The 27,826-nt window shown below is 38.1% G+C and overlaps 1 protein-coding gene and 1 pseudogene across 1 annotated transcript in view; one reads left to right on the top strand and one right to left on the bottom strand.

Annotated features, from left to right (window-relative positions):
- LOC122359285 (teneurin-4-like) overlaps positions 1-14,959 on the top strand; it is a 65,092-nt gene extending 50,133 nt beyond the window's left edge. The window contains 10 exon segments of the mRNA XM_043259592.1: positions 1,650-1,911; positions 4,078-4,345; positions 4,433-4,537; positions 4,540-4,575; positions 6,379-6,456; positions 6,459-6,627; positions 7,472-7,492; positions 12,724-12,959; positions 14,535-14,689; positions 14,813-14,959. Coding sequence (XP_043115527.1) covers positions 1,650-1,911; positions 4,078-4,345; positions 4,433-4,537; positions 4,540-4,575; positions 6,379-6,456; positions 6,459-6,627; positions 7,472-7,492; positions 12,724-12,959; positions 14,535-14,689; positions 14,813-14,959 — 1,477 coding nt within the window.
- Positions 14,960-18,520: 3,561 nt separating this feature from the next.
- The window catches only part of LOC122359284, a 79,915-nt pseudogene continuing 70,609 nt past the window's right edge, over positions 18,521-27,826 (bottom strand).

The following is a 27,826-nucleotide window of genomic DNA, read 5'->3' as shown; positions in this document are numbered from 1 at the left end:
TCAGAGCGACTCTATATGCAGAGCATGTGCCGCCATTGTAGCGTCGTTGTAAAGTTATGTTAGCGCAGACAGCTTCACACGCGCAGATCAATAATACTTTACCCTTCCCTTAAATGTCATTTCCCCTCTCACCTCCTTTATCAAAGCGCACCGTGCCACCGCACAACAAAGATCCTCAGCGGCGTACGCACAGCTACTGCAGCAGTAAGGAATCTCGCCAGTTTATTCCCCAATAGAGAATAACGACATCGCACACCACCCATTCATGCGGTTTTATTAATGCAAATTCAAAAGCACAGTGTATTAGTCTGAGCCAGCGGTTCATTGTATTCCAGTCACATTGTGGAGCTGCCAGATAAAAACCGTCCCAACTAACTGAAGCCGAGTCCTTTTTCAATTGAATCCTGTCATTTAGAGAAGCATAATGAATTACAACCTTTATTAAGTCTGGTTTTGATGGCAGTACAGAGTAACGGTGAATAATGTTGATTAAAATGTTAGTAAATGGCATTATGAGATAATGAAATGCCATTGTAATTTCATTGAATAGGAAATCAAAACACCATTTTCAAGGGTGTGCGATGGCTGGCATACTTTAGCAAATAAGTGTACTTAATGAATCAGATCCACACTCTATTAAATTCTAACATGCGTGTAAATGGGATAAATTCATCAGACAAGTAGTTGTGGAGAATTATGGTGTGATAAGTATAGAAACTTGATTCATGTTTATCTTGAAATAATAGTTCAACTGAAAGAGTAACATAATATTTTTGTAAGGTTAAAAACTGGGTTACTGTGACCAAAAAAAGTAAAAAACTAATGCTGTCGAGTGATTAATCATAATTAATTGCATCCAAAATAAAAGTTTTTGTTTACATAATGTGTATGTGTATATTTATTATAAAACATTAATACACACACTTTAATTTACTGTATATATTAAAGAAAAAGATTGCATTTATATGTTTTATATATTTGAGATATGAGATATACATGTAAATGCATGTATATATTTTCAAAATATATGCTGTTTGTGTGTGGCTTTAAATACGCTTAATAAATATACACACTCATATTATGTAAACAAAAGCTTGAATTTTGGATGCAATTAATCATAATTTTAACACTTTTTTTATTTTTACCATTTTTTAAATCATTTGAAATCGAAGAAGTCTGAAAATGCATTTGTTTTGTGTACTTTCCTGAAGCTCTGATTGTAGAGCATGACACTAGCGACATCAATATCATGGGTTAACTTGTAAAAATGTATATTACATTAAAAATTGTATATACATGTAAATAGCCTAAAATTGTAGTTGAGAAATTTACATTCAAAAGCATTTTGGGTCTGTGTAGCTGCCATTAATGATGATTAATATGCACATCAAATTAACCTCCAAAGATCATAATAGTAATAAAGTTTGAATGCACATTTAACAGCATATCAGATTGTTAAAAGAGTAGAATGGAAAGGAAGATTAATTTTAGGCTATAAGTTTTACTTAACAACGTGGATCATTAATGGATAGTTCATTGTAGGATTGAACCCAGATTTAATAACCTGCAAAGCTAACATTTCTAAAAAAAGATTACGCTATATTCTAACATTAGTGTAAATGAATGCTTCATGTCTCTTATTTCCTCAGCTTTGACCTGGTGAGTAACGGGGGTGTGGCTGTAGCCCTGAGGTTTGAGCGCGCTCCGTTCATCACCCAGGAGCACACCTTATGGTTGCCGTGGGGACGTTTCTTTGTCATGGACAGCATCGTGATGAGACACGAGGTCAATGACATCCCCAGCTGTGACCTGAGCAGCTTCACCCGTCCCATGCCCATTGTCCTGCCTGCCCCGCTGACGGCGTTCGCTGGGACCTGCGTCGAGAGGGGCAACATTGTTCCAGAGATTCAGGTGATATAGAGAGCTATAGAAAGGATGCGATAAATTTGTTACAATCCATATTGTATATGACTGCACAGTGGTTGTCCAATTTAATGCATCAAATTTTAACCAATCAAATTTCTAAATCTAAATCTAAATCCCTCCCCGTATAATTTGCCCCACTGAATGTTCTGGAAAATACAAGTTACGAAGTTAAAGTTGGCATGAAATGAAAATTTTAACTGCATGTTATTGATCTTACTATATGCGATTTATATATATGCATGCATTTATTTAATTTATTTCACCATTTTGAATTTATAATGATAGGACATGGATTCAAGCTTGGGATACATGTAGCACAATGTATTTTTTTGGTAACTACACTTAAATGACAGACTTCTAGAATGGTTTATTATTTTGGCCTCTTAAACACTTTTTCTAACAATGTGTTTCACTCAGATGTACGTCATAATATCTGTAGCTATTTCCATTTTATTGTGACTTTAATTACATTTTTGATACCATTTTGTGTATTTAAAATGGCTTGTTTTTGTTTTGCTCTATCCTAGTCTTCATTTTAACTTTTTAAGATTAATGTTTTTTTAACAGCCTGATTCTTGTTTAGTCTGACAGTTATAGACCTTTCAAAATTCTACGGCTGTCTCAGACAGATGAAAAAACGTGGTAATTTGCCACAATTGATCCCAGACTAGCGCTGCTTCGTAATGATGTTCTGATAGACAGCAGGGGCAGATATTGGGAAATGTACATCAGAAGGGAATGGAGGAGACTCTGTCTCGGGTGGCAGTCCTGTGATTTTTATCTCCTGTGTGTAATTGGGCAGAGATACACAGTCCAATTTACTACGCCAGACATTTTCTGAAGAACGATAATTACATTTAGACGAAAGCAGCATGGAAGCTTTTTGAGTCCGGCTCCTGGAGGCACTCCGCAGTCGATGTTGGGGGGAAAAAAAAAATCTGTGGTTTGGACTTGAGTGACTGTCATTCTGGTTTACGTTTTTTAATGTATGTTAGTGTGTCTATAGACAGATAGATACATTTTAATACACATATGTTGCATCGATAGCTCTACTTGTACCTGTGTGCCATCTTCCTAATTATTTTGTCGTCTTCTTTGGTTAGCAAGATAAATGAGTCAGCCTCACATGCATTGTGCTGTCTGGGCTATTAATATCAGCACAAATCTGTCCCATCCCAAATCTTCAGGCAGTTTATTCATGCACAGTTACATGTGCATCTACACACACCCACACACAGAGTTTTCACAGGTTTACAAACGGAAACGTCTATGGAGGAGCTTTTTCTTATCAGTGTTTATTGAGCGCAGTAACGATCGGTTGTGTTTATTGGTCAGCTTTGTGCTAGACTGCGATAAAGGAGCGATAGGCTGAGAGTTAATGAGAGCTCTGCAGTGAGCAATGAGAAACCTCTGAGCCACTAAGTCTCGAGCTGACTTCCTGTGCAGAAACAAAGGTGTTGTTAATGATGCCTGTGTGACCTAGACATATGCATTGCTTTTCACTGAGTAATTTCTTCACTTCTGATGATAGTTGAAGGTTTCTGGGTCACATCTCAACCGAAAATGAAGGGTGGAATAGTGAAAATTATGTTAAAAACATTCAGGTGGAACTATAGTTGTTCTGGGGAAATTCACAGAACCTACAAAGTGTGTCTTGTATATATTTTGTGTGTGTGTGTGTGTGTGTGTGTGTGTGTGTGTGTGTGTGTATATATATATATAAAAAAGCGCATGCCAGCAACACTTAGACATATAGTGGTCAAGTCAGAAATTTAAAACCAAGTGAATAATACTGTATATTTCACCTTTTGCATTTTGGTGTACAGGGTTAAAAGATACAATACAATACAATGTAACATAATATAATTACAAAAATAAAAATATATTAAGATAAAATAAGATTTCTTTTTTTTTTCTTTCTCTTTGAGTGAAATATGCCTAGATTCACCCAATAATTAGTATTTTTTTGCACTGTATAATAAATGTCTGCTGTGAAAAATTAATTCATTCTCATTTAGCATATACCGGAGATGCTAAATAATGCAAACACTTCTCAGTAGGGTGCATTCCCCACAAAATTAGCAAATTTGTTACTGTTTGCTCTGTTTTCTTGTGACTAATATGAACAGTTTCACTTCTCTCTCTCTCCAGACCCTCCAGGAGGATGTGCGGATCCCAGGTACAGATGTGCTTTTGAGTTACCTGAGCAGCCGGACATCCGGGTACAAGTCCCTCCTGCGCATCACCCTGACCCATTCCACCATCCCGTTCAGCCTGATGAAGGTGCACCTCATGGTGGCCGTCGAAGGAAGGCTCTTCAGGAAGTGGTTCTCCGCTGCACCCAACCTCTCCTACGACTTTGTCTGGGATAAGGCAGATGTCTACAGCCAGAAAGTTTATGGACTGTCTGAGGCTTTCGGTAAATGGAGAATAAAGTTGTCAGTGTCTCATTTCTTAGAGCTGTTGTCACTCAAGTTCAAATATGTTTCTAATTTACTCCTGCTAGTGTCTGTGGGCTTCGAGTACGAATCCTGTCCGGATCTCATCCTCTGGGAGAAACGAACGGCCGTCCTGCAAGGATATGAAACCACTGCGTCCAACCTGGGTGGCTGGGCGTGGACAAACATCATGCTCTGAATATCCAAAGTGGTGAGTTAGTACATATAGAAGCCGTCTTGCGAAGACTTTATAGAGTATAGCACTTTGTGCAATACAAATTCAAATTTTATGCAATACAAATTCAGATCAGTTCAGCTGTGATTTCTGTATCTGACAGGACCTTATTGGTGTTGAACAGGTCAATTTTCCTATTGTTGCTGAATTGTCGCTGAAATCAGTGATTGTGTAAACTGCTCCATTCGGTTCCTGTCAAGTATTCTTTTTTGCCAGCGCACTTATCTCAGTAAATGAGGCATGCTTGCTGCACAAGTGTTAGGAGCCCAGGTGGCAGCTTGGTCTGTCACTAAAACCCAGCGAAGTTCACCAGAGGACTTCTGGGAAAATTTGCTCAAATTCTTCAATTGTCAACTCTCTCTTATATTCTTTCCCAAGTGAATTTGCTACCATTTTGTTTACACTTGTTTTTGATGTCCTCTGTTTACGTGCTTCTCCTTGGCTCCACACTCACCTGGTAATTTCAGCACTAAAATTATTCACGCAGAGTGCAATACAGATTTCCATAAGGCTCTAAGAAGAGAGACAGAGACAGTGAGTTTTTTTCACCTGAATGAAACTTAATCACACTCATGTAAAATGTAATTGCTGCCAAAAAAAAAAGGCCTAAATCTGTAAAACAGAAAGAAAATGCTGAGACACACCTCAAAACAGAAAGAAAATCACAAGTTTTTATTTGTACACCTGAAAGAAATCTAATTGCGCTCAGGTAAAATATATATATATTTTTTTTACACTGAAACTATTCACAACACACATGGAAAATTTCATGAGGTTATGCTAGAAGTTAGAAGTTATTTTTTTAAATATAGTGAATCACTCTCTGTTTTTCAGATTTCACATTTTGAAGGCTTACTTCCCCTAAAATTTAAATGGTGTCATTAATCACTTACCCCCATTTGATTCCAAACCCATAAAAGCTTTGTTCTTCTTCAAAACACATTTCCAGTTATTTTAGATGGACCATTTCATACTTTTCATACTCAAAAACGAGTACAGATCACTCATTTTTGTTTTTCTAAAACCAAAATTGCCAGATTTGCTTTAAAGCTTCAAGGAAGTGCATTCTTTCAATTGAAAGCCTTTTACACAGTGAAATTTGTAGTCAATTTTCGAGCTTGATGAGAATAAGCTTTTGCATCAGCTCCAGTAAACCCCACCTGCATTTCCAGCCAATCAGAATGGCGGACTGGAACCAACTGTTTTTAGCATCTCTCAAAACACAGCATGGTTCAACAGGTGCTCAGGAAGAAAACAGTGCACAATGAAAATCACCGAAAATTGAGTTTCGTAAACTTTGCCACTCTGCCACTTTTGAGAGGCGTTTACGGTGAGCAGAGATTCATTGAGGCATGCCGTGGAGATTCAGATTGACTGTGATACTGATAATAAGAGGAAGTTGTCTTTCATGCTGTGACTGTGGACCTTCTCTTGGCTGTAGGTTCTGTACAGAAGCATCTGGCTGTGCGAGTGAAAAATAACTCCTTTACGATAAATGAATTCAGTTCCGTTTAGCACATCTCGATCCTGCTGGTTATTTAACAAAATCCTTTCTCAAGCGCGGCAGCCATCCCGTAGCTATGTGACAGAGAAAAGCTCCATACAAATACATTTAATGTCATTAAATTTGAGCAGAATTGAATCAGTTTTAAAACCTCTGCTTCTCGTATCCGATAAAACCTGTTGATTTACTGCAGAATGAAGGATGTTCTGAATGGATTTGGGAAAATTACAGTCAGGGGACAAAATGCTTATAAATTCTCTCTCTTTGGCACTCAGGTATCCTGCACAAGGGTAACGGCGAGAACATATTCATTTCCCAGCAGCCCCCTGTCATCGGAAGCATCATGGGTAATGGCGAAGGCGCAGTATCTCCTGTCCAAGCTGCAACGGGCTGGCGGACGGAAATAAGCTGCTCGCACCTGTAGCTTTAGCCTGTGGGTCAGATGGTAGTCTGTATGTGGGGGATTTCAACTACGTCCGTCGGATCTTCACCACGGGAAATGTCACGAGTGTCTTAGAGCTCAGGTTTGGCATTCTGCATGTGCACAGATACACAAACATTCGCATACCCACCAAAATGACAAGTTGTTTTGTACATTGTATGTTAGATAAGTTACTCACAAACCAAAAGACATGTAGAACAGGTTTAATGTTACTTGCCTTTTACTTTTAAACAAATAGTTTACGCAAAAAAGAATATTTTAATGATGGCAAAGACTAGGTTGGATTTGTTCCACAGAAGAGCGTAAATGATGACAGCTAAAATTTCATTAATCTTTTCTTCTAACCCAATAAGCACACATGCATCTTCAAAATGACTGTTAAAGAGCAAATCAGTTTGGAAATCATTGCTTAATTAGTGGTCAAAGTTATCTGGTAATCGTTTAAAGAGTAAATTTGCATTTTATACTTTACAAGCCACAGTATCCACCTGGATGCATTTTGGAGATGAATTAACAAACTCTATACATTACATTTCCAGATGAAATAAGGAAAATAGACATCTAGGCCACATTTTTTTAACTGGTTTTGCTTCAAGGCCCAGATTTTAACCTAGATTAAGTATTGTTGCAAGAATGTACTAAACAATAAAAAAGTGTACAATATAACACAGGTTTTGTTTTTAGCTTTGTGTGTCTTTTGTCACACCAGTTAAGAATCATCGGCCTAGCCTACGTACGTATGTGTGCTATGAGGGAATCCTTTCTTTTTGTTATGATTACAGTATATATGCTTGTAGAACTGTAGTAGTAGTGAAATTTTACCACTCTAACCTTTTCTCTGTGCATTAATGCATGAATTAAGTACTAACTCTTTGAGCTAACCTATTTTCCCTTTCTTCTTTTCATGCTGCTCTTGGTAAAAACAGAAATAAAGATTTCAGACATAGGTAAGAGCTCTTCTAAAGAGTCATACCATTTATGATGATGAATGAACTTCAGCTAAATGCTCTATAGTCTATTTTTGATGTACAGTTGCTTTTGTGGCTGTCTGTGGAATGCACATAATGTGTTTTTCGTAAATGAAGGCGTACCAAGGAGTGCATTAAAACACATCCTCTCCAGATAGCAATAAAATGGCCAGTGCTACGACTGAGCTTTGAAATAGCACTGTAGATCAATGGAGACCAGTTTGATGCATGGGTAAACTCTCAAAGTGGGTAACTGCAACAGAGGAAATGCTTAAAGAATTGTGTACGTTAAGGAAACCAGAGTCAGGGCACATAATTTGAAATGTCAGACAGGAAGATGGAAAAGCGGTTACCAGCTTAGCATAAGCCCGGTATCAGCGTTTTAAATATTTCTCACCCTCAGGGGACTCGGCTTCCTTAAAGAATATAATTACCCACCCCTCCTATTAGAAGTACCCATGCTGCATTACCCACAATACAGTATGATATTTCACCCGATGACAAATTACACATTCAAAGCGCCGTCGGATCTGAATACACAGTTCGTTAACATGTTTGATTTGACAAATGGCAGCATGGTATTGAGGAAAAAAAAAAATCAGTCATCAAACTTGATCTAAGCTTTCAAATATAACACACATTCTCCCTGTGGTGCTATGAACCCTTAATATGGGATGCGTGGCACAACCAGCTGTGGGTTTTGACAGGCAGCAGTGTGACAGCTAACAGTATGATGCTCAGGTATGACTGACAGGATATGAGCGGGTTCTTGGTGAGAGGTTGGGTAAATTCAGGACACCTGTGAGCTTCAAAAATGCGCTATCCTTCATGATGAAGTCTCTGTTTAACCCTGTATCCTCGGTCATAACTTTCCTGTGGAAGATTCAGTAAAGACAAGCGGTGGCATCGCGCATCATGTCGCTATTGGATATCGGCACTTGTGCAGCGCTGCGGTACATGGCTAAATATGGTTTACTGCATATTTGCATTGATAGCTGAGCATTAGCACAGTAGTTCGGACAACAGAGAATGTAGTTTAAGATATTTTGGATGAAAACTGGGAGGCTTGTGACTGTCCCATTGATTGCCAAGTAAATAACCTTTCAACCTATAATCCTTTATTCAACAATTTGTCTACACTGTGTCTTAAGTTACCTTAAGTTTAAAACGTATCAACAGTGATTAAATAAAGGACTAGTGGTAGAATCGTGTATAGGACTAACATAAAATGTAAAACATCACAAAGTTACAGACGCACATGTGCAAACTATTACAGTCGCAATACAATGTCAGAATGCCATTCCATCACTGGCTGTTGCTTAAAGTCCCTATTCCCAGGTATTCCCTATTCCTAGGAGTTTTCTTCTCAGAATTATGGCAATTAATGCAGCTTAAACTCTGCAGATCTGTGACCCCAGGAACCGAGTTGAATTATGCATTTGTGTCCGTCAAACTGTCTAAAAAGTAACCAAGCAAGTCGGTTTCTCTCCTAAGGGTGGCTAAATGGTTTGTAGTGTTTTTGTAGGCGCTGCTTTGTATTATTGGCCTTGAACCAGGTTTGTGTTGTTCTTTTGATTGTAAAAGTTGTGCTTTGGGCTAAATCACTTACCGGAACATGTTCCAATAATTTATTTCAGAAATATACCTTTGTAAAAATGACTGCTCAAAAGGCCAAAATCATATTTGCAGCTGGAAAAGAACAGTCTTCACTGTTGTGTGAAAACAAATAAAGGCATCTCAGTGTTTATGTATGTGCAAACTGACAAGAGAATAAGGCTAGACCATGATCTCTCTGACATACCCGCTGACCCCTTTTCCACAAGAGTCGCTCACCTCCATCGTCACAGCAACATGCTGAAAAATCCAATTATCCTCCCCAGACTGGCTTTAGTTGTTGAATATAGATGGAGCCTATGAAGGTCAGGGTGTTCTCCTCATCACAGAAAGCACAATGCCGCGTGCTTCCAATAACACATTGTACAACACAGAGACTGCAGGGACTGAAAACCATCTTCCCGAAGGGTCACGCCCCCCCTTGCAAAATGGGATTGAGATTTTTCTTGACAAACCCGTTTTACCTTCCTTCCAAACCGAGGACATCATTCAACATGGTCAGTAGCCACACAGTGACGTGCCAAGCCCCAGGTCAACCGAAGCAGCCTGTTTCCAGCGATCTTCTGGAAGGTCAGTTGTCGGTCTGAATAATAGATCGAAGCTGACAATGCTGCAGACCTGCCGCTTTTCCTTTCCACACTGTAGTGATGGGCCACTGGGATTTGGCACTAACAGCCACAGAGTTTCAGGGGAACATGTTACAGATTTGTATAATCGGTTATGAATGGACAGGTTAGGTGTTGAAGATGTTATTTGGCAGATGTGTGTTACAGCATTTGCTATGGGTAGTCATCTCTATCCTAGTCCTACCGACTTAAAGTTTTTGTTGTCTTTATTAGTAATGATGGCAGATGTCATTTTTAATACTGAAGGTTGCTTCTCTGTTGCAGTGGCCTTTAACCCTTTGGGTTTTGAATGCTGATCAAATTAGGTTTTAGCAATGGTTTTGACAGTTGCATATCAGAACATTCACTGCAGCTAGTGATCTCTAGAGTAGACCTACAGGTCCTTTACGAAAGTTAACCGTGGTTTTACTGCAAATAAAATCAGAAAACCAAACCACTGTAACCACAAGTCACGCATGGTTTCCTTATATTAACATAAACTATGGTATTTGTAGTAAAAATGTGGTTATACAAATGGTAATCAGTAAAAATCTATGGTTAGTACACTTTTACCACTTTAAAACCATGGAACATTTCCATAAGGTGTGGTGTAGCTCTTTCCATCTTAAAAGAAACAGCATATGTTGGTGCTGGTTTGAGCGGGTTTAAGTTGGTCATTTGATCGCTTAAGCTGGTCCTTTGCTGGTTTATGCTGGTCCTAAATTGGTCTGTGTAGCTTAAGACCAGCAAAGGACCAACATAAACCAGCAAAGGACCAGACATACCTAACCAGCTTATGCTGTTTTTTCCAAAAGTGCAGCAAATATTTTCACTTAATACTTTTTTCATCTTGGTGGGTTTTTTAATATGGATTTAAGACAAGATTTTAGCGATTGTGGTATTTAGCAGATATGTTGCAGCATTTGCTTAGGCTAGTCATCTTGTGAAGCCTGAAGTTTTGCAATGACCTTTCTAAGTTTAAGTTTTGAATGCTAAACTTTAGGCAAATTAGATGTTAGCAATGATGGAATTTAGAAGATAAGTGTTGTAGCTTTTTGCTGTGGCTAGTTATCTTGAGAGTTCTAGTGCTAAAATGCAAGGGGTTATGCTTTATACAACGAATATTTTTCACTTAATATTTTCATTCAACTGATGTGACCTTTCTCACTTTAATTTCTGAATATTTATCATTTGACAAGTTGGTTGTTAGCAATGACGCTTTATAGCAGGCATGTGTCACAGCACAAGCATGAAGAATGCTTTTTACATAGCATTTTGTTCTCATTATTTTGACCTTTTTCACTTTCTCAAGTTTTAAATATGGAGACAAGTTGGTTGTGTGTCACATAGCATTACGTTGGCTATTATCACTAGCATGCTAACACAGTCTTATCAGCCAAGTGGCACTTTTTACAAAGAATATATTGTTCAATTAATTTTCTTGCTGTCTTGAATGACCTTTCCCACTTAAAATTTCATTCAGGATTTTAAATGCTAAACAGACGTTGGCTGTAAGCAGTGATAGTTTTTGGCAGATATGTGTCTTCTCATGTGCCGTGGCTAGTCATCTTATGAAGAATGCTTTTCACTTAACATTTTTGTTCTCATGCTGTGACCTTTCTCACTTTGCTCAAAAACAATTAACCCCTCCAAGAAGACACTATTCCAGAAAGGCGAGAACGTTTCACGCTTTTTTTTTTCTTCTGTCATGAACAACTACTGAATATTCACACATTTTCACAAAAGCTAACATTTTTCATGAGTTGATTTCCACCTTTTCTGAAACACATAAATCAGCCAGTAGATTAATTCTTTGTTTTTCACTGTACCTCGGCTGATGAAAATTGTACAAGCTTGAGGTAACATTTTAAGGTGAATGAACTTTATGATCTAGCGCTATCCTGTGCAAGTCATCCACATTTCACCGCAAGCAGTCTTTGACCACAGATGCAGCCATTGGCAAAGCTATAATTAGAGCATATCACAAATCAACGTGAAAAGTGTAAAATTGCAGTCCGGGTGCCTAACCTTTCTATCATTTTCTCAGAATGTGATTAGTACACTATAGAGAAGAAACTCATTACGTTGCCTCCAGATTGGATGTTTTTTTTATTCCGTGGTGATACCTCTCTAGCCTGATTGGAGCAATTTTGTTGGGCTTTCATGTTCTTTATCCCCCTGTGTGGTTGTGAGGGATGACTTCGACTGTCTAGCTTTACCATGTAATGGACTGTTTTTTCGGCCTTTGGGCCATTTTTGCTCCAGGAATACATAATGTGTTTAGATAACAGCTCTAGACCACATGTATCTCCAGAAGAAAGTTTCCCTGTAGGGGAGTTGGTGGCATACCTATTTGAATGCGCACTGGCAGCACATTAGACGCTGGACCGACTGCATTAACCACAGGCTTGACACACACTACATGCATTTCTATATTTGGAATGAGAGTACATGCATACAGTAAAAGATTGATGCGAAGAGGACATGGCAGAGATGTCTCAAGCTATGGCAGTGGATCAGTCAACCCTTGATTCGTATTTGCAATGTACATAAACCCTCACTGCAAATTCTCATCTCTGAGGCTATTCAGTAATGCATGGATTTAAGCGTGATGCATGATTCACATGTTACCATGTCAAAATGTTTCAAAAGCCTGCTGTTTTATTGCCTTACTACATTATAATTACAGTTACATACATTTTATGAATTAAAAATCTGGGTTAAACATTATTTTAAGGTGTCCTTGTTAGAGTGTAATTATACAATTAAGTGCAGAGTAATTAAATCACGTGTACTTGCTACAGTATATGGTTAAGATTAGGTTACTTGCATGTGGGTATGCATTGATTTTTTTATGATTTTGTTATAATAATACATATGTAACATTTGTAACCTTAAAGTGTTAGCAAAATGTGAAATTTTCAAACTAATTCTATATATACTTGTACTTTACACAAACTAATTGTTTTTCTTTGTTTGATTTTTTTTTAGCAATAGTCCTGCGCACAAGTATTACCTGGCTACTAGTCCCGTTTCGGGGGCCCTGTACCTTTCAGACACCAGCAGCAGGAAGGTGTTTAAAGTAAAATCTCTGAACACAGTGAAGGATGTGGCAAAGAATCTAGAGCTGATTGCTGGCACAGGCGATCAGTGTCTACCCTATGATGAGGCAGCGCTGCGAGGGGATGGAGGCAAGGCTGTGGAGGCCACACTTACCAACCCTAGAGGTAATCCTCCATATATATATATATATATATATATATATATATATATATATATATATATATATATATATATATATATATATATGAATAACGATTTATTTCAGAAACAGACAGTGATTTTGGCATTACAGTTTCAATTTTCCCATCATTCCCATTAGGCTATGAACCAATTCCTTTAAATTAAAGATGCTGTAAGCAATTTGGGCTATTTTTCTTGAGGCGCACATACTCTATCCAAAATGAGCTTTCTCCATATATGCGCACCAGTACAAGCCCTAAGCTCCAAATTCAGAGCAAACCCCAAAACCACAGCATGAAATTGATAGCAAAACCTGTGGTTTGCATACGCTTGTCAGTTTTCCTGTATAGAGAGTGCCCATTCTCGTAGTGAAGCATATGTAGTTCTCTGAGGGGAATCTTTGGGTGGCTACAATTATTTTTCTTTTTGCTTGCACCAACACAAAGCAATATTATAATGGCATTTCCTAGTCTGTTTTCCATCGATTTAGAGTAAAGAAACATTTGTGACCGAAGCTGTGATTACCGTTGCATTATAAAATGCAAATGAAAGATGACGTACCCAGTGCCACGTTTCCCTTTGTCGTCTGCAGTGATGCTGAAATGATTCACAAGCTCTTAAATAGCTTGAACTGCACCACACGTATCTCTCTTCCCCAGGATGCTCAAAGCCGGGTTGTTGTTCCTCAGACATAAATAATGAATTTACCCATGGATTTTTTTTTATTAGACTTCTGGCTTCCCATTGAGTATGTTAATTCTGAAAGACATGCATTCTGTTCCGTCCTTACAATTATCACAATATCATTACAACTTTATTTATTATTCCTTTGAGTATGCGCTTAGCATAAACATACTGTATGTAAATTCCTGTTGATCCTGTTTAGATTAGTTTTTTTCTGTTTTGTTTTGATTTGTTTTATTTTGTTGTTCTACTTTCGATTTGATGTTTTGTTTTGATTTGTTGTTTTCCTCTTGATTTTATTAGATTTTTTGGTTTTTGTTTAGTTTTAAAGCTACGCAGATCAGTTCACATCAAAATGTAAAAAAAAATATATTTTTTAAATTCTCATTATTGACAGTTATCTTTAAATTCCTGTATTGTAATATAGTTAATGTTAATATACAGCAATTTATTTATTTATTAGACATTGACATTTTTTTTATTCACATTTAGGCATATTAACTTCTTCCATATCATTTATTTATTCATTTGATTGATTCCCATAAAATGTTAGTAATAACTTGTAATATATTATTAATTGTAATATATCATTTTAAATGAGATTTTTTACATTAGCAACAACAAATACTACTACTTATCACTTTTAGTGGTTTTTTTTTTTTTTTTTTTTTATTATAGAATTACATTGTAAATACGAAGTGTGTGATGTTACAAAAATAGGCTTAGTTTTCTATTAATAACATTTTTCTAATGTATTTATTTTTGTATGTATTTTATCTTCTTGATGGCCATGTAATTCAACTAATTGTTAATCATGTAAGATTATTCAATCCTCCCAGCAGAGATCCATTCTCTTTTCTGTCTCTTGTCTCCAGGCATTACTGTGGATAAGTATGGCGTGATCCTCTTTGTAGACGGCACCATGATCCGCCGCATCGATCAGAACGGTATCATTTCCACGCTGCTGGGCTTCAACGACTTGACCTCAGCACGACCCCTGAGCTGTGACTCAGTGATGGACATCTCACAGGTGGGTAGTCTTCTTGTGTTCCCTCTGCGGCTTTCTCACTCATCACGCTTCTTTATAAAGGCCGGTTTATGGCAGGATTTGTGAAAGGCCAGCACGACTATACTGTTCTGCCACCATGTTCAGCATAGTCGTCATGTCAGCCTTAGCGAGGGTGAAGGGTTACAGCTGACATCTCTTCAGGGCAGGTCGGGGGTCATTGTGTTCCCTTGGGTCGTGGTAACCCAGATGCTGCCTACAGCTGCAGGCCTGCGAAACCCAGTTTCAAGCTGACCTACAACCTGAGTGACAGAGCTGCTCCCTCCATCCCAAAAACACACTGGCATACACGCTCCCCACAGAGACACGCGCTCTCTCACACCCTAGGCACTGTTAACCAATCCAAATGTTACTTGTCACCCCAGGCAAGGGGCGCTGTGCTGACTGCCATCTCTAAAGTATCATTTTGGGATACAACACTGCCCTAGAGGTCCAGACCTGGAGCTTTTTAGGCTGCTTTGGTTTTCCTTTATTTTATTTTGCCTGCAACTTTCTCCCAGTGTCAAGACAATCAACAATGCCCTTGTTATAATGACAAAGAAAATATTGTTGACTGCAATAAGCTTGTGCCTTGATTCTATAGTAAATGTCTTCATTGTGTATTTCTTTACCTAGTCTGGATGTAGCAAACTGAAATGTTCAGTGGCTGATTATTTCTCAAAAATAATCAAATAATATTAAACAATGGCTGTATGATTTTGAGGTCTGTCTTTCGCACTGAGGACAACTGAGGGACTATTATGCAACTATTACACAAGGTTGAAAATGCACACTGATGTTCGGAAGAAAAAAACCATGCATTTAGAATTGGGGTATGAAAACCTTAAAGTAAATGTACCTTGTTTTGATTTCTGCAGCCTTTGAAGGACAGTACTGAATGGAAAATGTACACATCTCCATTCTTTTCAAAAGGTCTTAATGCATTGTTTTTCCTTTTGTAGCGTGTGTGTGTGTATATATATGTATGTATATATGTGTATATATATATATATATATATATATGTATATGTATATGTGTACATTACACATTATGTAATCATGCACAAGAAAAGATCATTTAAAAAACAGGATTCATTTTCTTTATTCACTTTTTTTTGTCACTTTTGGACCAGGCAATTTCTTGACAGTTTTTGTGAGACGACTTTACAACCAATGAAATTTAATGCATGTTTTGATGGGTTTTTTTTGACGATTCTTGACAGTATGAATATCATAAATGGAATGAAATTAGAAAAAACGTGCTATAGACCAACACAAGAATTATATTTAAGCTTCGTTTGCTTACATAGCATCTGTGTCCATTTCTGTTGCTCGACTGGTGCTTTATTTGCTGAGAGACGTGGATTGGGATCCCAGTTATTCACAGAGAAAAGCTTAGCTCGAACACATCACACACACACACCAGAAAAGATCATCGTATCTCAGCTCACGATGACAAATCATAGCTTTCTGCCAAGACATACCAGAAAGCATCCACAATGCATGTGTAGCACACGCTCATCAAAAACAAATCGACGCCGCCGCATTATTTAAAAGCCTGAAGCGCCAATGTTCTTTGAGGGCTCATCTGAAGTTCGTTTCTCCTTCACATACCACCTAGATTCAACAAAAACATATTTGGTACAAGTCGAGTTCATTAACATGGACGTTCTTTGTGTCTCGATATTCTCGCTTTCAATAGTTTCCCCTTGAAAGCCACACGTGATGGCTTCATTCTTCCACTTTCTGATTCAGATCTGCATTCAGAAGACACCGCATATATTCAGTTTGTTTCACTGCAGTATTCGGCACGAGCGCCATGAATTTCCGAGACTCCGCAAGAACATTCCAGAAACCAAATGCAAGAAACATTCCCGCTGCGCCAAACTATAGCGCCGTGCAGGTGCCTGCGCTGCCCGGAAAGGCAAACAAATTTGGAATATAATGTGGTGTGTGTTTGAATGCAAGATCTGAATAGAAAGTGGAAAGGAATGAAGCCATCATAGCATTGAAGCTTTCCAAGGGGGCTTATTGAAGCGTGGAGATATCGGGACCTAAAGAGCATCCTATGCGTTAATGAACTCAGATTCGGCACCAAAAATGATATTTTTGTTGGATCTAGTGAGAATTGGCAGGTGTGTATGAGAGAGAGAAACAGGCTTGTGATGAGCTCCTCAAAAGTGTGGCAGCAGCAGGCTTAAGTAATGCGGTGGCGTGTTTGATGCAGTGAGCGCAGCTGCACATACTTTTTACGGATGCTTTACTGTCTGGAGTGTCTTGCAGAAGCTGTGTGGATTTGTCATCATTAAGAGGCTGGACTGCAGTGGTCTTTCTGGGTGTGTGTGTGTGTTTCCAGGCTAGAGAGGTTTTCTCTGTGGTGCAGCTGGAGGTCAGTCTCCCAGTGATCCACGTCCTTCAGCAAAAATAAAGCCTCTCAGTCAGGCAGCAGAGGCATTACGAGCAAACTGTGAAGCTGGACAGATATATGTACAAACCCAGAAGCTTAAATATAATTCTTGTGTTGGTCTATAGCATCGTTTTTTCTAATTTATCTCATTTGGTGATATTCATACTAAGTCAAGAATCGTCAAAAACCCCCATCAAAATATGCATTAAATTTCATTGGTTGTAAAGTGCGCCTCACAAAAACTAAGCCGAAGAAATTGCTCTGGTCCATAAGTGACAAAAACTGGAATAAAGAAAATGAATCCTGTTTTTTAAATGATCTTTTCAGCATGATTACATAATGTGTAATGTACACATATACATATACATATATATATATATATATATATATATATACATATATACATATACATATATATATACACACACACACACACGCTACAAAGGAAAAAATGTTTTTGCATTAAGATCTTTGAAAAGAATGGAGATGTGTACATTTTCCATTCAGTACTGTCCTTCAGCGCTGCAGAAATCAAAACAAGGTACATTTACTTTAAGGTTTCATAATTCCCACCCTCTAAATGCATGGTTTTTTCTTCCGAGCATCAGTGTGCATTTCCCAACCTTGTGCATAGTTGCATAATAGTCCCTAGTTGTCCTCAGTGCGAAAGACAGACCTCAAAATCATACAGCCATTGTTTAATATTATTTGATTATTTTGAGAAATAATCAGCCACTGAATACTTCCAGTTTGCTAAGCATCCAGACTAGGTAAAGAAATACAATGAAGACATTTACTATAGAATCAAGGGCATGCTTATTGCAAATAATAATATTTTCTTTGTCATTATAAATCATGGGCATTGTTGATTGTCTTGGACACTGGGAGAAAGTTGCAGGCAAAATAAAATAAAGGAAAACCAAAGCAGCCTCTTAAAAAGCTCCAGGTCTGACCTCTAGGGCAGTGGGGGTTGTATCCCAAAATGATACTTTAGAGATGGCAGCCACACAGCGCCTTTGGCCTGGGGTGGGTGATGCAAGATTTGGATTAAGCAATGGTGCGCCTAGGGTGACGAGAGCCGCGTGGTCTCTGTGGGAGTTGTATGCCAGTGTGTTTTTGGGATGGAGGGAGCAGCCTGTCACTCAGGTTGTAGGTCAGCTTGAACTGGGTTCTCGTGAGGCCTGCAGCTGCAGGCAGCATCTGCTTACTACGACTCAAGGGAACACACAATGACTCCCTGACTCCGGCCCTGAAGAGATGTCAGCTGTAACCCTTCACCTCGCATAGCTACATGACGTCAGCCGGAACATGGTGGCAGAACAGTATAGTCGCTGGCTTTCACAAATCCTGCCAAACTCGCCTTATAAAGAAGCGTGATGAGGAGAAAGCCGCAGAGGAACACAAGAAGACTACCCACCCGGTGAGATGTCCATCACTGAGTCACAGCTCAGGGTCGCTGAGGTCAAGTCGCAGCTTCAGCAGCGTGGATATGATACCGTCTCTGATCGGCGTATGGATCATGGTGCCGTTCCGGCGAAAGAGGATCGCTTCATACTTATCCTGCTGCAGTAATGCCTGGAGACAAGAGACAGAAAGAGAATGGATCTCTGCTGGGAGGATTGAATAATCTTACATGGATTAACAAACAGTTGAATTATATGGCCATCAAGAAGATAAATATCTAAATACAGAATGCTGAAAATAAATACATTAGAAAATGCTATTAATAGAAAACTAAGCCTATTTTGTAATATCACACACTTCTGTATTTATAATAATTTATAATAAAAAAATAAAACAAAAACAAAAACCACTAAAAGTGATAAGTAGTAGTATTTGTTGTTGCTAATGTAAATAATTCATTTAAAATGATATATTACAATTAATAATATAATATGAAGTTATTACTAACATTTTATGAATCAAACAAATGAATAAATAAATGATAAGTATGGAAGAAGCATATGCTTAAATGAATAAAAAAATGTCAATGTCTAATAAATAAATAAATTGCTGTATATTAACATTAACTATATTACAATACAGGAATTTAAAGATAACTGTCAATAATGAGAATTTAAAAATATTTTTTTTTTACATTTTACGTGAACTGATCTGCACAGCTTTAAAACTAAACAAAGACCAAAAATCTAATAAAATCAAGAGGAAACAACAAATCAAACAAAACATCAAATCAAAAGGAAAATAAAATGTAAAATAAAAACAAATCAAAACAAAACTGAGAAAAAACTAACAACTAAACAGGTTCAACAGGAACTATGATACAGTATGTTTGAGGCTGCTTATGCTCAAAGGAATAACAAACAGTTGTAAATGATATTGTGATAATTGTAAGGACGGAACAGAATGCACATGTCTTCAGAATTAACATACTCAATGGGAAGCCAGGAAGTCTAATAAAAAAAAATTCATGGTAAACGCACATTTATGTCTGAGGAACAAATAACCCGGCTTGGAGCCCTGGGAAGAGATACGTGTGGTGCAGTTCAAGAAAGTTCTTTAAGGAAACACCAGAATCATTTCAACATCACTGCAGGCGACAAAGGAAGCGAAACGTGGCACTAGAGTACGTCATCTTTCATTTGCGTTTTTATAATGCAAGCATTAATCACACAGAAGCCTCGTCACAAATGTTTTCATTGCTCTAAATGAATGGAAAACAGACTAGGAAATGCCATTATATTATTGCTTTGTGTTGGTGAAAGCAAAAGAGAAAATAATTATAGCCACCCAAAGATTCCTCTCTCAGAGAACTACGTGTGCTACACTGACGCAGAATGGGACACTCTCTGTAAGGAAAGCTGAGCAAGCGCATACAAACCACAGGTTTTGCTATCAATTTCATGCTGTGGTTTTGGGGTTTGCTCTGAATTTGGAGCTTAGGGCTTACTGGTGCGTGTATATATGGAGGAAGCTCATTTGGATAGAGAGTATGCGCCTCAGAAAAAATAGCCCAAATTGCTTACAGCATCTTTAATTTAAAAGGAATTGGTTCATAGCTAATGGGAATGATAGGAAATTGAAATAGTAATGCCAAAATCACTGTTTAACACAAAAATAAATCATTATCTCTGATACATATATATATATATATATGAGCAGCAGTATATATATATATATATATATATATATATATATATATATATATGCGGAGTGATTACCTCTAGGGTTGGTGAAGTGTGGCCTCCACAGCCTCTTGCTCCCGTCTCTGCGTCTCTCATCATAGGGTAGACACTGATCGCCTGTGCCAGCAATCAAAGCTCTAGATTCTTTTTGCCACATCCTTCACTGTGTTCAGAGATTTTTACTTTAAACACCTTCCTGCTGCTGGTGTCTGAAAAAGGTACAGGCCCCCTAAACGGGACTAGTAGCCAGGTAATACTTTTAAAAGTAGGACTATTGCTAAAAAAAAAAATCAAACAAAGAAAAAACAATTAGTTTGTGTAAAGTACAAAAGTATATATAGAATTAGTTTTGAAAATTTCACATTTTGCTAACACTTTAAGGTTACAAATCATTACATATGTATTATTATAACAAAATCATAAAAAATCAATGCATACCCACATACCCAAGTAACCCTAATCTTAACCATATACTGTAGCAAGTACATCGCATTATAATTACTCTGCACCTTAATTGTATAATTACACTCTCTAACAAGGACACCTTAAAATAATGTTTAACCCAGATTTTTAATTCATAAAAATGTATGTAACTGTAATTATAATGTAGTAAGGCAATAAAACAGCAGGCTTTGAAACATTTGACATGGTAACATGTGAATCATGCATCACGTTTAAATACATGCATTCACTTAATAGCCTCAGAGATGAGAATTTGCAGTGAGGTTTATGTACATTACAAATACGAATCAAGGGTTGACTGATCCACTGCCATAGCTTAGAGACATCTCTGCCATGTCCTCTTCGCATCAATCTTTTACTGTATGCATGTACTCTCATTCCAAATATAGAAATGCATGTAGTAGTGTGTGTCAAGCCTGTGGTTAATGCAGTCGGTCCAGCGTCTAATGTGCTGCCAGTGCGCATTCAAATAGGTATACCACCAACTCCCCTACAGAAACTTTCTTCTGGAGATACATGTGGTCTAGAGCTGTTATCTAAAACACATTATGTATTCCTGGAGCAAAAATGGCCCCAAAGGCAGAAAAAACAGTCCATTACATGGTAAAGCTAGACAGTCAGAAGTCATCCCTCACAACCACACAGGGGATAAAGAACATGAAAGCCCAACAAAATTGCTCAATCCCAGGCTAGAGAGAGGGTATCACCACGGAATAAAAAAAACATCCAATCTGGAAGCAGCGTAATGAGTTTCTTCTCTATAGTGTACTAATCACATTCTGAGAAAATGATAGAAAGGTTAGGCACCGGACTGCAATTTTACACTTTTCAACGTTGATTTGTGATATGCTCTAATTATAGCTTTGCCAATGGCTGCATCTGTGGTCAAAGACTGCTTGCGGTGAAATGTGGATGACTTGCACAGGATAGCGCTAGAGATCATAAAGTTCATTCACCTTAAAATGTTACCTCAAGCTTGTACAATTTTCATCAGCCGAGGTACAGTGAAAAACAAAGAATTAATCTACTGGCTGATTTATGTGTTTCAGAAAAGGTGGAAATCAACTCATGAAAATGTTAGCTTTTGTGAAAATGTGTGAATATTCAGTAGTTGTTCATGACAGAAGAAAAAAAAAAAAACGTTCTCGCCTTTCTGGAATAGTGTCTTCTTGGAGGGGTTAATTGTTTTGAGCAAAGTGAGAAAGGTCACAGCATGAGAACAAAAATGTTAAGTGAAAAGCATTCTTCATAAGATGACTAGCCACGGCACATGAGAAGACACATATCTGCCAAAAACTATCACTGCTTACAGCCAACGTCTGTTTAGCATTTAAAATCCTGAATGAAATTTTAAGTGGGAAAGGTCATTCAAGACAGCAAGAAAATTAATTGAACAATATATTCTTTGTAAAAAGTGCCACTTGGCTGATAAGACTGTGTTAGCATGCTAGTGATAATAGCCAACGTAATGCTATGTGACACACAACCAACTTGTCTCCATATTTAAAACTTGAGAAAGTGAAAAAGGTCAAAATAATGAGAACAAAATGCTATGTAAAAAGCATTCTTCATGCTTGTGCTGTGACACATGCCTGCTATAAAGCGTCATTGCTAACAACCAACTTGTCAAATGATAAATATTCAGAAATTAAAGTGAGAAAGGTCACATCAGTTGAATGAAAATATTAGTGAAAAATATTAGTTGTATAAAGCATAACCCTTGCATTTTAGCACTAGTACTCTCAAGATAAATTTAGCCACAGCAAAAGCTACAACACTTATCTTCTAAATTCCATCATTGCTAACATCTAATTTGCCTAAAGTTTAGCATTCAAAACTTAAACTTAGAAAGGTCATTGCAAAACTTCAGGCTTCACAAGATGACTAGCCTAAGCAAATGCTGCAACATATCTGCTAAATACCACAATCGCTAAAATCTTGTCTTAAATCCATATTAAAAAAACCCACCAAGATGAAAAAGTATTAAGTGAAAATATTTGCTGCACTTTTGGAAAAACAGCATAAGCTGGTTAGGTATGTCTGGTCCTTTGCTGGTTTATGTTGGTCCTTTGCTGGTCTTAAGCTACACAGACCAATTTAGGACCAGCATAAACCAGCAAAGGACCAGCTTAAGCGATCAAATGACCAACTTAAACCCGCTCAAACCAGCATCCCAGCTACAAAACATACCTAACCAACATATGCTGTTTCTTTTAAGATGGAAAGAGCTACACCACACCTTATGGAAATGTTCCATGGTTTTAAAGTGGTAAAAGTGTACTAACCATAGATTTTTACTGATTACCATTTGTATAACCACATTTTTACTACAAATACCATAGTTTATGTTAATATAGAGGAAACCATGCGTGACTTGTGGTTACAGTGGTTTGGTTTTCTGATTTTATTTGCAGTAAAACCACGGTTAACTTTCATGAAGACCTGTAGGTCTACTCTAGAGATCACTAGCTGCAGTGAATGTTCTGATATGCAACTGTCAAAACCATTGCTAAAACCTAATTTGATCAGCATTCAAAACCCAAAGGGTTAAAGGCCACTGCAACAGAGAAGCAACCTTCAGTATTAAAATGACATCTGCCATCATTACTAATAAAGACAACAAAAACTTTAAGTCGGTAGGACTAGGATAGAGATGACTACCCATAGCAAATGCTGTAACACACATCTGCCAAATAACATCTTCAACACCTAACCTGTCCATTCATAACCGATTATACAAATCTGTAACATGTTCCCTGAAACTCTGTGGCTGTTAGTGCCAAATCCCAGTGGCCCATCACTACAGTGTGGAAAGGAAAAGCGGCAGGTCTGCAGCATTGTCAGCTTCGATCTATTATTCAGACCGACAACTGACCTTCCAGAAGATCGCTGGAAACAGGCTGCTTCAGTTGACCTGGGGCTTAGTACGTCACTGTGTGGCTACTGACCATGTTGAATGATGTCCTCGGTTTGGAAGGAAGGTAAAGCGGGTTTGTCAAGAAAAATCTCAATCCCATTTTGCAGAGGCGTGACCCTTCGGGAAGATGGTTTTCAGTCCCTGCAGTCTCTGTGTTGTACAATGTGTTATTGGAAGCACGCGGCATTGTGCTTTCTGTGATGAGGAGAACACCCTGACCTTCATAGGCTCCATCTATATTCAACAACTAAAGCCAGTCTGGGGAGGATAATTGGATTTTTCAGCATGTTGCTGTGGACGATGGAGGTGAGCGACTCTTGTGGAAAAGGGGTCAGCGGGTATGTCAGAGAGATCATGGTCTAGCCTTATTCTCTTGTCAGTTTGCACATACATAAACACTGAGATGCCTTTATTTGTTTTCACACAACAGTGAAGACTGTTCTTTTCCAGCTGCAAATATGATTTTGGCCTTTTCAGCAGTCATTTTTACAAAGGTATATTTCTGAAATAAATTATTGGAACATGTTCGGTAAGTGATTTAGCCCAAAGCACAACTTTTACAATCAAAAGAACAACACAAACCTGGTTCAAGGCCAATAATACAAAGCAGCGCCTACAAAAACACTACAAACCATTTAGCCACCCTTAGGAGAGAAACCGACTTGCTTGGTTACTTTTAGACAGTTTGACGGACACAAATGCATAATTCAACTCCGGTTCCTGGGGGTCACAGATCTGCAGAGTTTAAGCTGCATTAATTGCCATAATTCTGAGAAGAAAACTCCTAGGAATAGGGAATACCTGGGAATAGGGACTTTAAGCAACAGCCAGTGATGGAATGGCATTCTGACATTGTATTGCGACTGTAACAGTTTGCACATGTGCGTCTGTAACTTTGTGATGTTTTACATTTTATGTTAGTCCTATACACGATTCTACCACTAGTCCTTTATTTAATCACTGTTGATATGTTTTAAACTTAAGGTAACTTAAGACACAGTGTAGACAAATTGTTGAATAAAGGATTATAGGTTAAAAGGTTATTTACTTGGCAATCAATGGGACAGTCACAAGCCTCCCAGTTTTCATCCAAAATATCTTAAACTACATTCTCTGTTGTCCGAACTACTGTGCTAATGCTCAGCTATCAATGCAAATATGCAGTAAACCATATTTAGCCATGTACCGCAGCGCTGCACAAGTGCCGATATCCAATAGCGACATGATGCGCGATGCCACCGCTTGTCTTTACTGAATGTACCACAGGAAAGTTGCGACCCGAGGATACAGGGTTAAACAGAGACTTCATCATGAAGGATAGCGCATTTTTGAAGCTCACAGGTGTCCTGAATTTACCCAACCTCTCACCAAGAACCCGCTCATATCCTGTCAGTCATACCTGAGCATCATACTGTTAGCTGTCACACTGCTGCCTGTCAAAACCCACAGCTGGTTGTGCCACGCATCCCATATTAAGGGTTCATAGCACCACAGGGAGAATGTGTGTTATATTTGAAAGCTTAGATCGAAGTTTGATGACTGATGCTTTTTTTTTTCCTCAATACCATGCTGCCATTTGTCAAATCAAACATGTTAACGAACTGTGTATTCAGATCCGACGGCGCTTTGAATGTGTAATTTGTCATCGGGTGAAATATCATACTGTATTGTGGGTAATGCAGCATGGGTACTTCTAATAGGGAGGGGTGGGTAATTATATTCTTTAAGGAAGCCGAGTCCCCTGAGGGTGAGAAATATTTAAAACGCTGATACCGGGCTTATGCTAAGCTGGTAACCGCTTTTCCATCTTCCTGTCTGACATTTCAAATTATGTGCCCTGACTCTGGTTTCCTTAACGCATTACAATTCTGTAAGCATTTCCTCTGTTGCAGTTACCCACTTTGAGAGTTTACCCATGCATCAAACTGGTCTCCATTGATCTACAGTGCTATTTCAAAGCTCAGTCGTAGCACTGGCCATTTTATTGCTATCTGGAGAGGATGTGTTTTAATGCACTCCTTGGTACGCCTTCATTTACGAAAAACACATTATGTGCATTCCACAGACAGCCACAAAAGCAACTGTACATCAAAAATAGACTATAGAGCATTTAGCTGAAGTTCATTCATCATCATAAATGGTATGACTCTTTAGAAGAGCTCTTACCTATGTCTGAAATCTTTATTTCTGTTTTTACCAAGAGCAGCATGAAAAGAAGAAAGTGGGAAAATAGGTTAGCTCAAAGAGTTAGTACTTAATTCATGCATTAATGCACAGAGAAAAGGTTAGAGTGGTAAAAATTTCTACTACTACAGTTCTACAAGCATATATACTGTAATCATAACAAAAAGAAAGGATTCCCTCATAGCACACATACGTACGTAGGCTAGGCCGGGGATTCTTAACTGGTGTGACAAAAGACACACAAAGCTAAAAACAAAACCTGTGTTATATTGTACACTTTTTTATTGTTTAGTACATTCTTGCAACAATACTTAATCTAGGTTAAAATCTGGGCCTTGAAGCAAAACCAGTTAAAAAATGTGGCCTAGATGTCTATTTTCTTTATTTCATCTAGAAATGTAATGTATAGAGTTTGTTAATTCATCTCCAAAATGCATCCAGGTGGATACTGTGGCTTGTAAAGTATAAAATGCAAATTTACTCTTTAAACGATTACCAGATAACTTTGACCACTAATTAAGCAATGATTTCCAAACTGATTTGCTCTTTAACAGTCATTTTGAAGATGCATGTGTGCTTATTAGGTTAGAAGAAAAGATTAATGAAATTTTAGCTGTCATCATTTACGCTCTTCTGTGGAACAAATCCAACCTAGTCTTTGCCATCATTAAAATATTCTTTTTTGCGTAAACTATTTGTTTAAAAGTAAAAGGCAAGTAACATTAAACCTGTTCTACATGTCTTTTGGTTTGTGAGTAACTTATCTAACATACAATGTACAAAACAACTTGTCATTTTGGTGGGTATGCGAATGTTTGTGTATCTGTGCACATGCAGAATGCCAAACCTGAGCTCTAAGACACTCGTGACATTTCCGTGGTGAAGATCCGACGGACGTAGTTGAAATCCCCCACATACAGACTACCATCTGACCCACAGGCTAAAGCTACAGGTGCGAGCAGCTTATTTCCGTCCGCCAGCCCGTTGCAGCTTGGACAGGAGATACTGCGCCTTCGCCCATTACCCATGATGCTTCCGATGACAGGGGGCTGCTGGGAAATGAATATGTTCTCGCCGTTACCCTTGTGCAGGATACCTGAGTGCCAAAGAGAGAGAATTTATAAGCATTTTGTCCCCTGACTGTAATTTTCCCAAATCCATTCAGAACATCCTTCATTTTGCAGTAAATCAACAGGTTTTATCGGATACGAGAAGCAGAGGTTTTAAAACTGATTCAATTCTGCTCAAATTTAATGACATTAAATGTATTTGTATGGAGCTTTTCTCTGTCACATAGCTACGGGATGGCTGCCGGCGCTTGAGAAAGGATTTTGTTAAATAACCAGCAGGATCGAGATGTGCTAAACGGAACTGAATTCATTTATCGAAAGGAGTTATTTTTCACTCGCACAGCCAGATGCTTCTGTACAGAACCTACAGCCAAGAGAAGGTCTACAGTCACAGCATGAAAGACAACTTCCTCTTATTATCAGTATCACAGTCAATCTGAATCTCCACGGCATGCCTCAATGAATCTCTGCTCACCGTAAACGCCTCTCAAAAGTGGCAGAGTGGCAAAGTTTACGAAACTCAATTTTCGGTGATTTTCATTGTGCACTGTTTTCTTCCTGAGCACCTGTTGAACCATGCTGTGTTTTGAGAGATGCTAAAAACAGCAGTTCCAGTCCGCCCATTCTGATTGGCTGGAAATGCAGGTGGGTTTACTGGAGCTGATGCAAAGCTTATTCTCATCAAGCTCGAAAATTGACTACAAATTTCACTGTGTAAAAGGCTTTCAATTGAAAGAATGCTCTTCCTTGAAGCTTTAAAGCAAATCTGGCAATTTTGGTTTTAGAAAAACAAAATGAGTGATCTGTACTCGTTTTTGAGTATGAAAAGTATGAAATGGTCCATCTAAAATAACTGGAAATGTGTTTTGAAGAAGAACAAAGCTTTTATGGGTTTGGAATCAAATGGGGGGTAAGTGATTAATGACACCATTTAAA

The sequence above is a fragment of the Puntigrus tetrazona genome, chromosome 15 (genome assembly GCF_018831695.1).
Source record: "Puntigrus tetrazona isolate hp1 chromosome 15, ASM1883169v1, whole genome shotgun sequence".
Taxonomy (NCBI): domain Eukaryota; kingdom Metazoa; phylum Chordata; class Actinopteri; order Cypriniformes; family Cyprinidae; genus Puntigrus; species Puntigrus tetrazona.
Note: the sequence above shows the minus strand (reverse complement) of the source record. Positions and strands in the feature narration are given on the sequence as shown.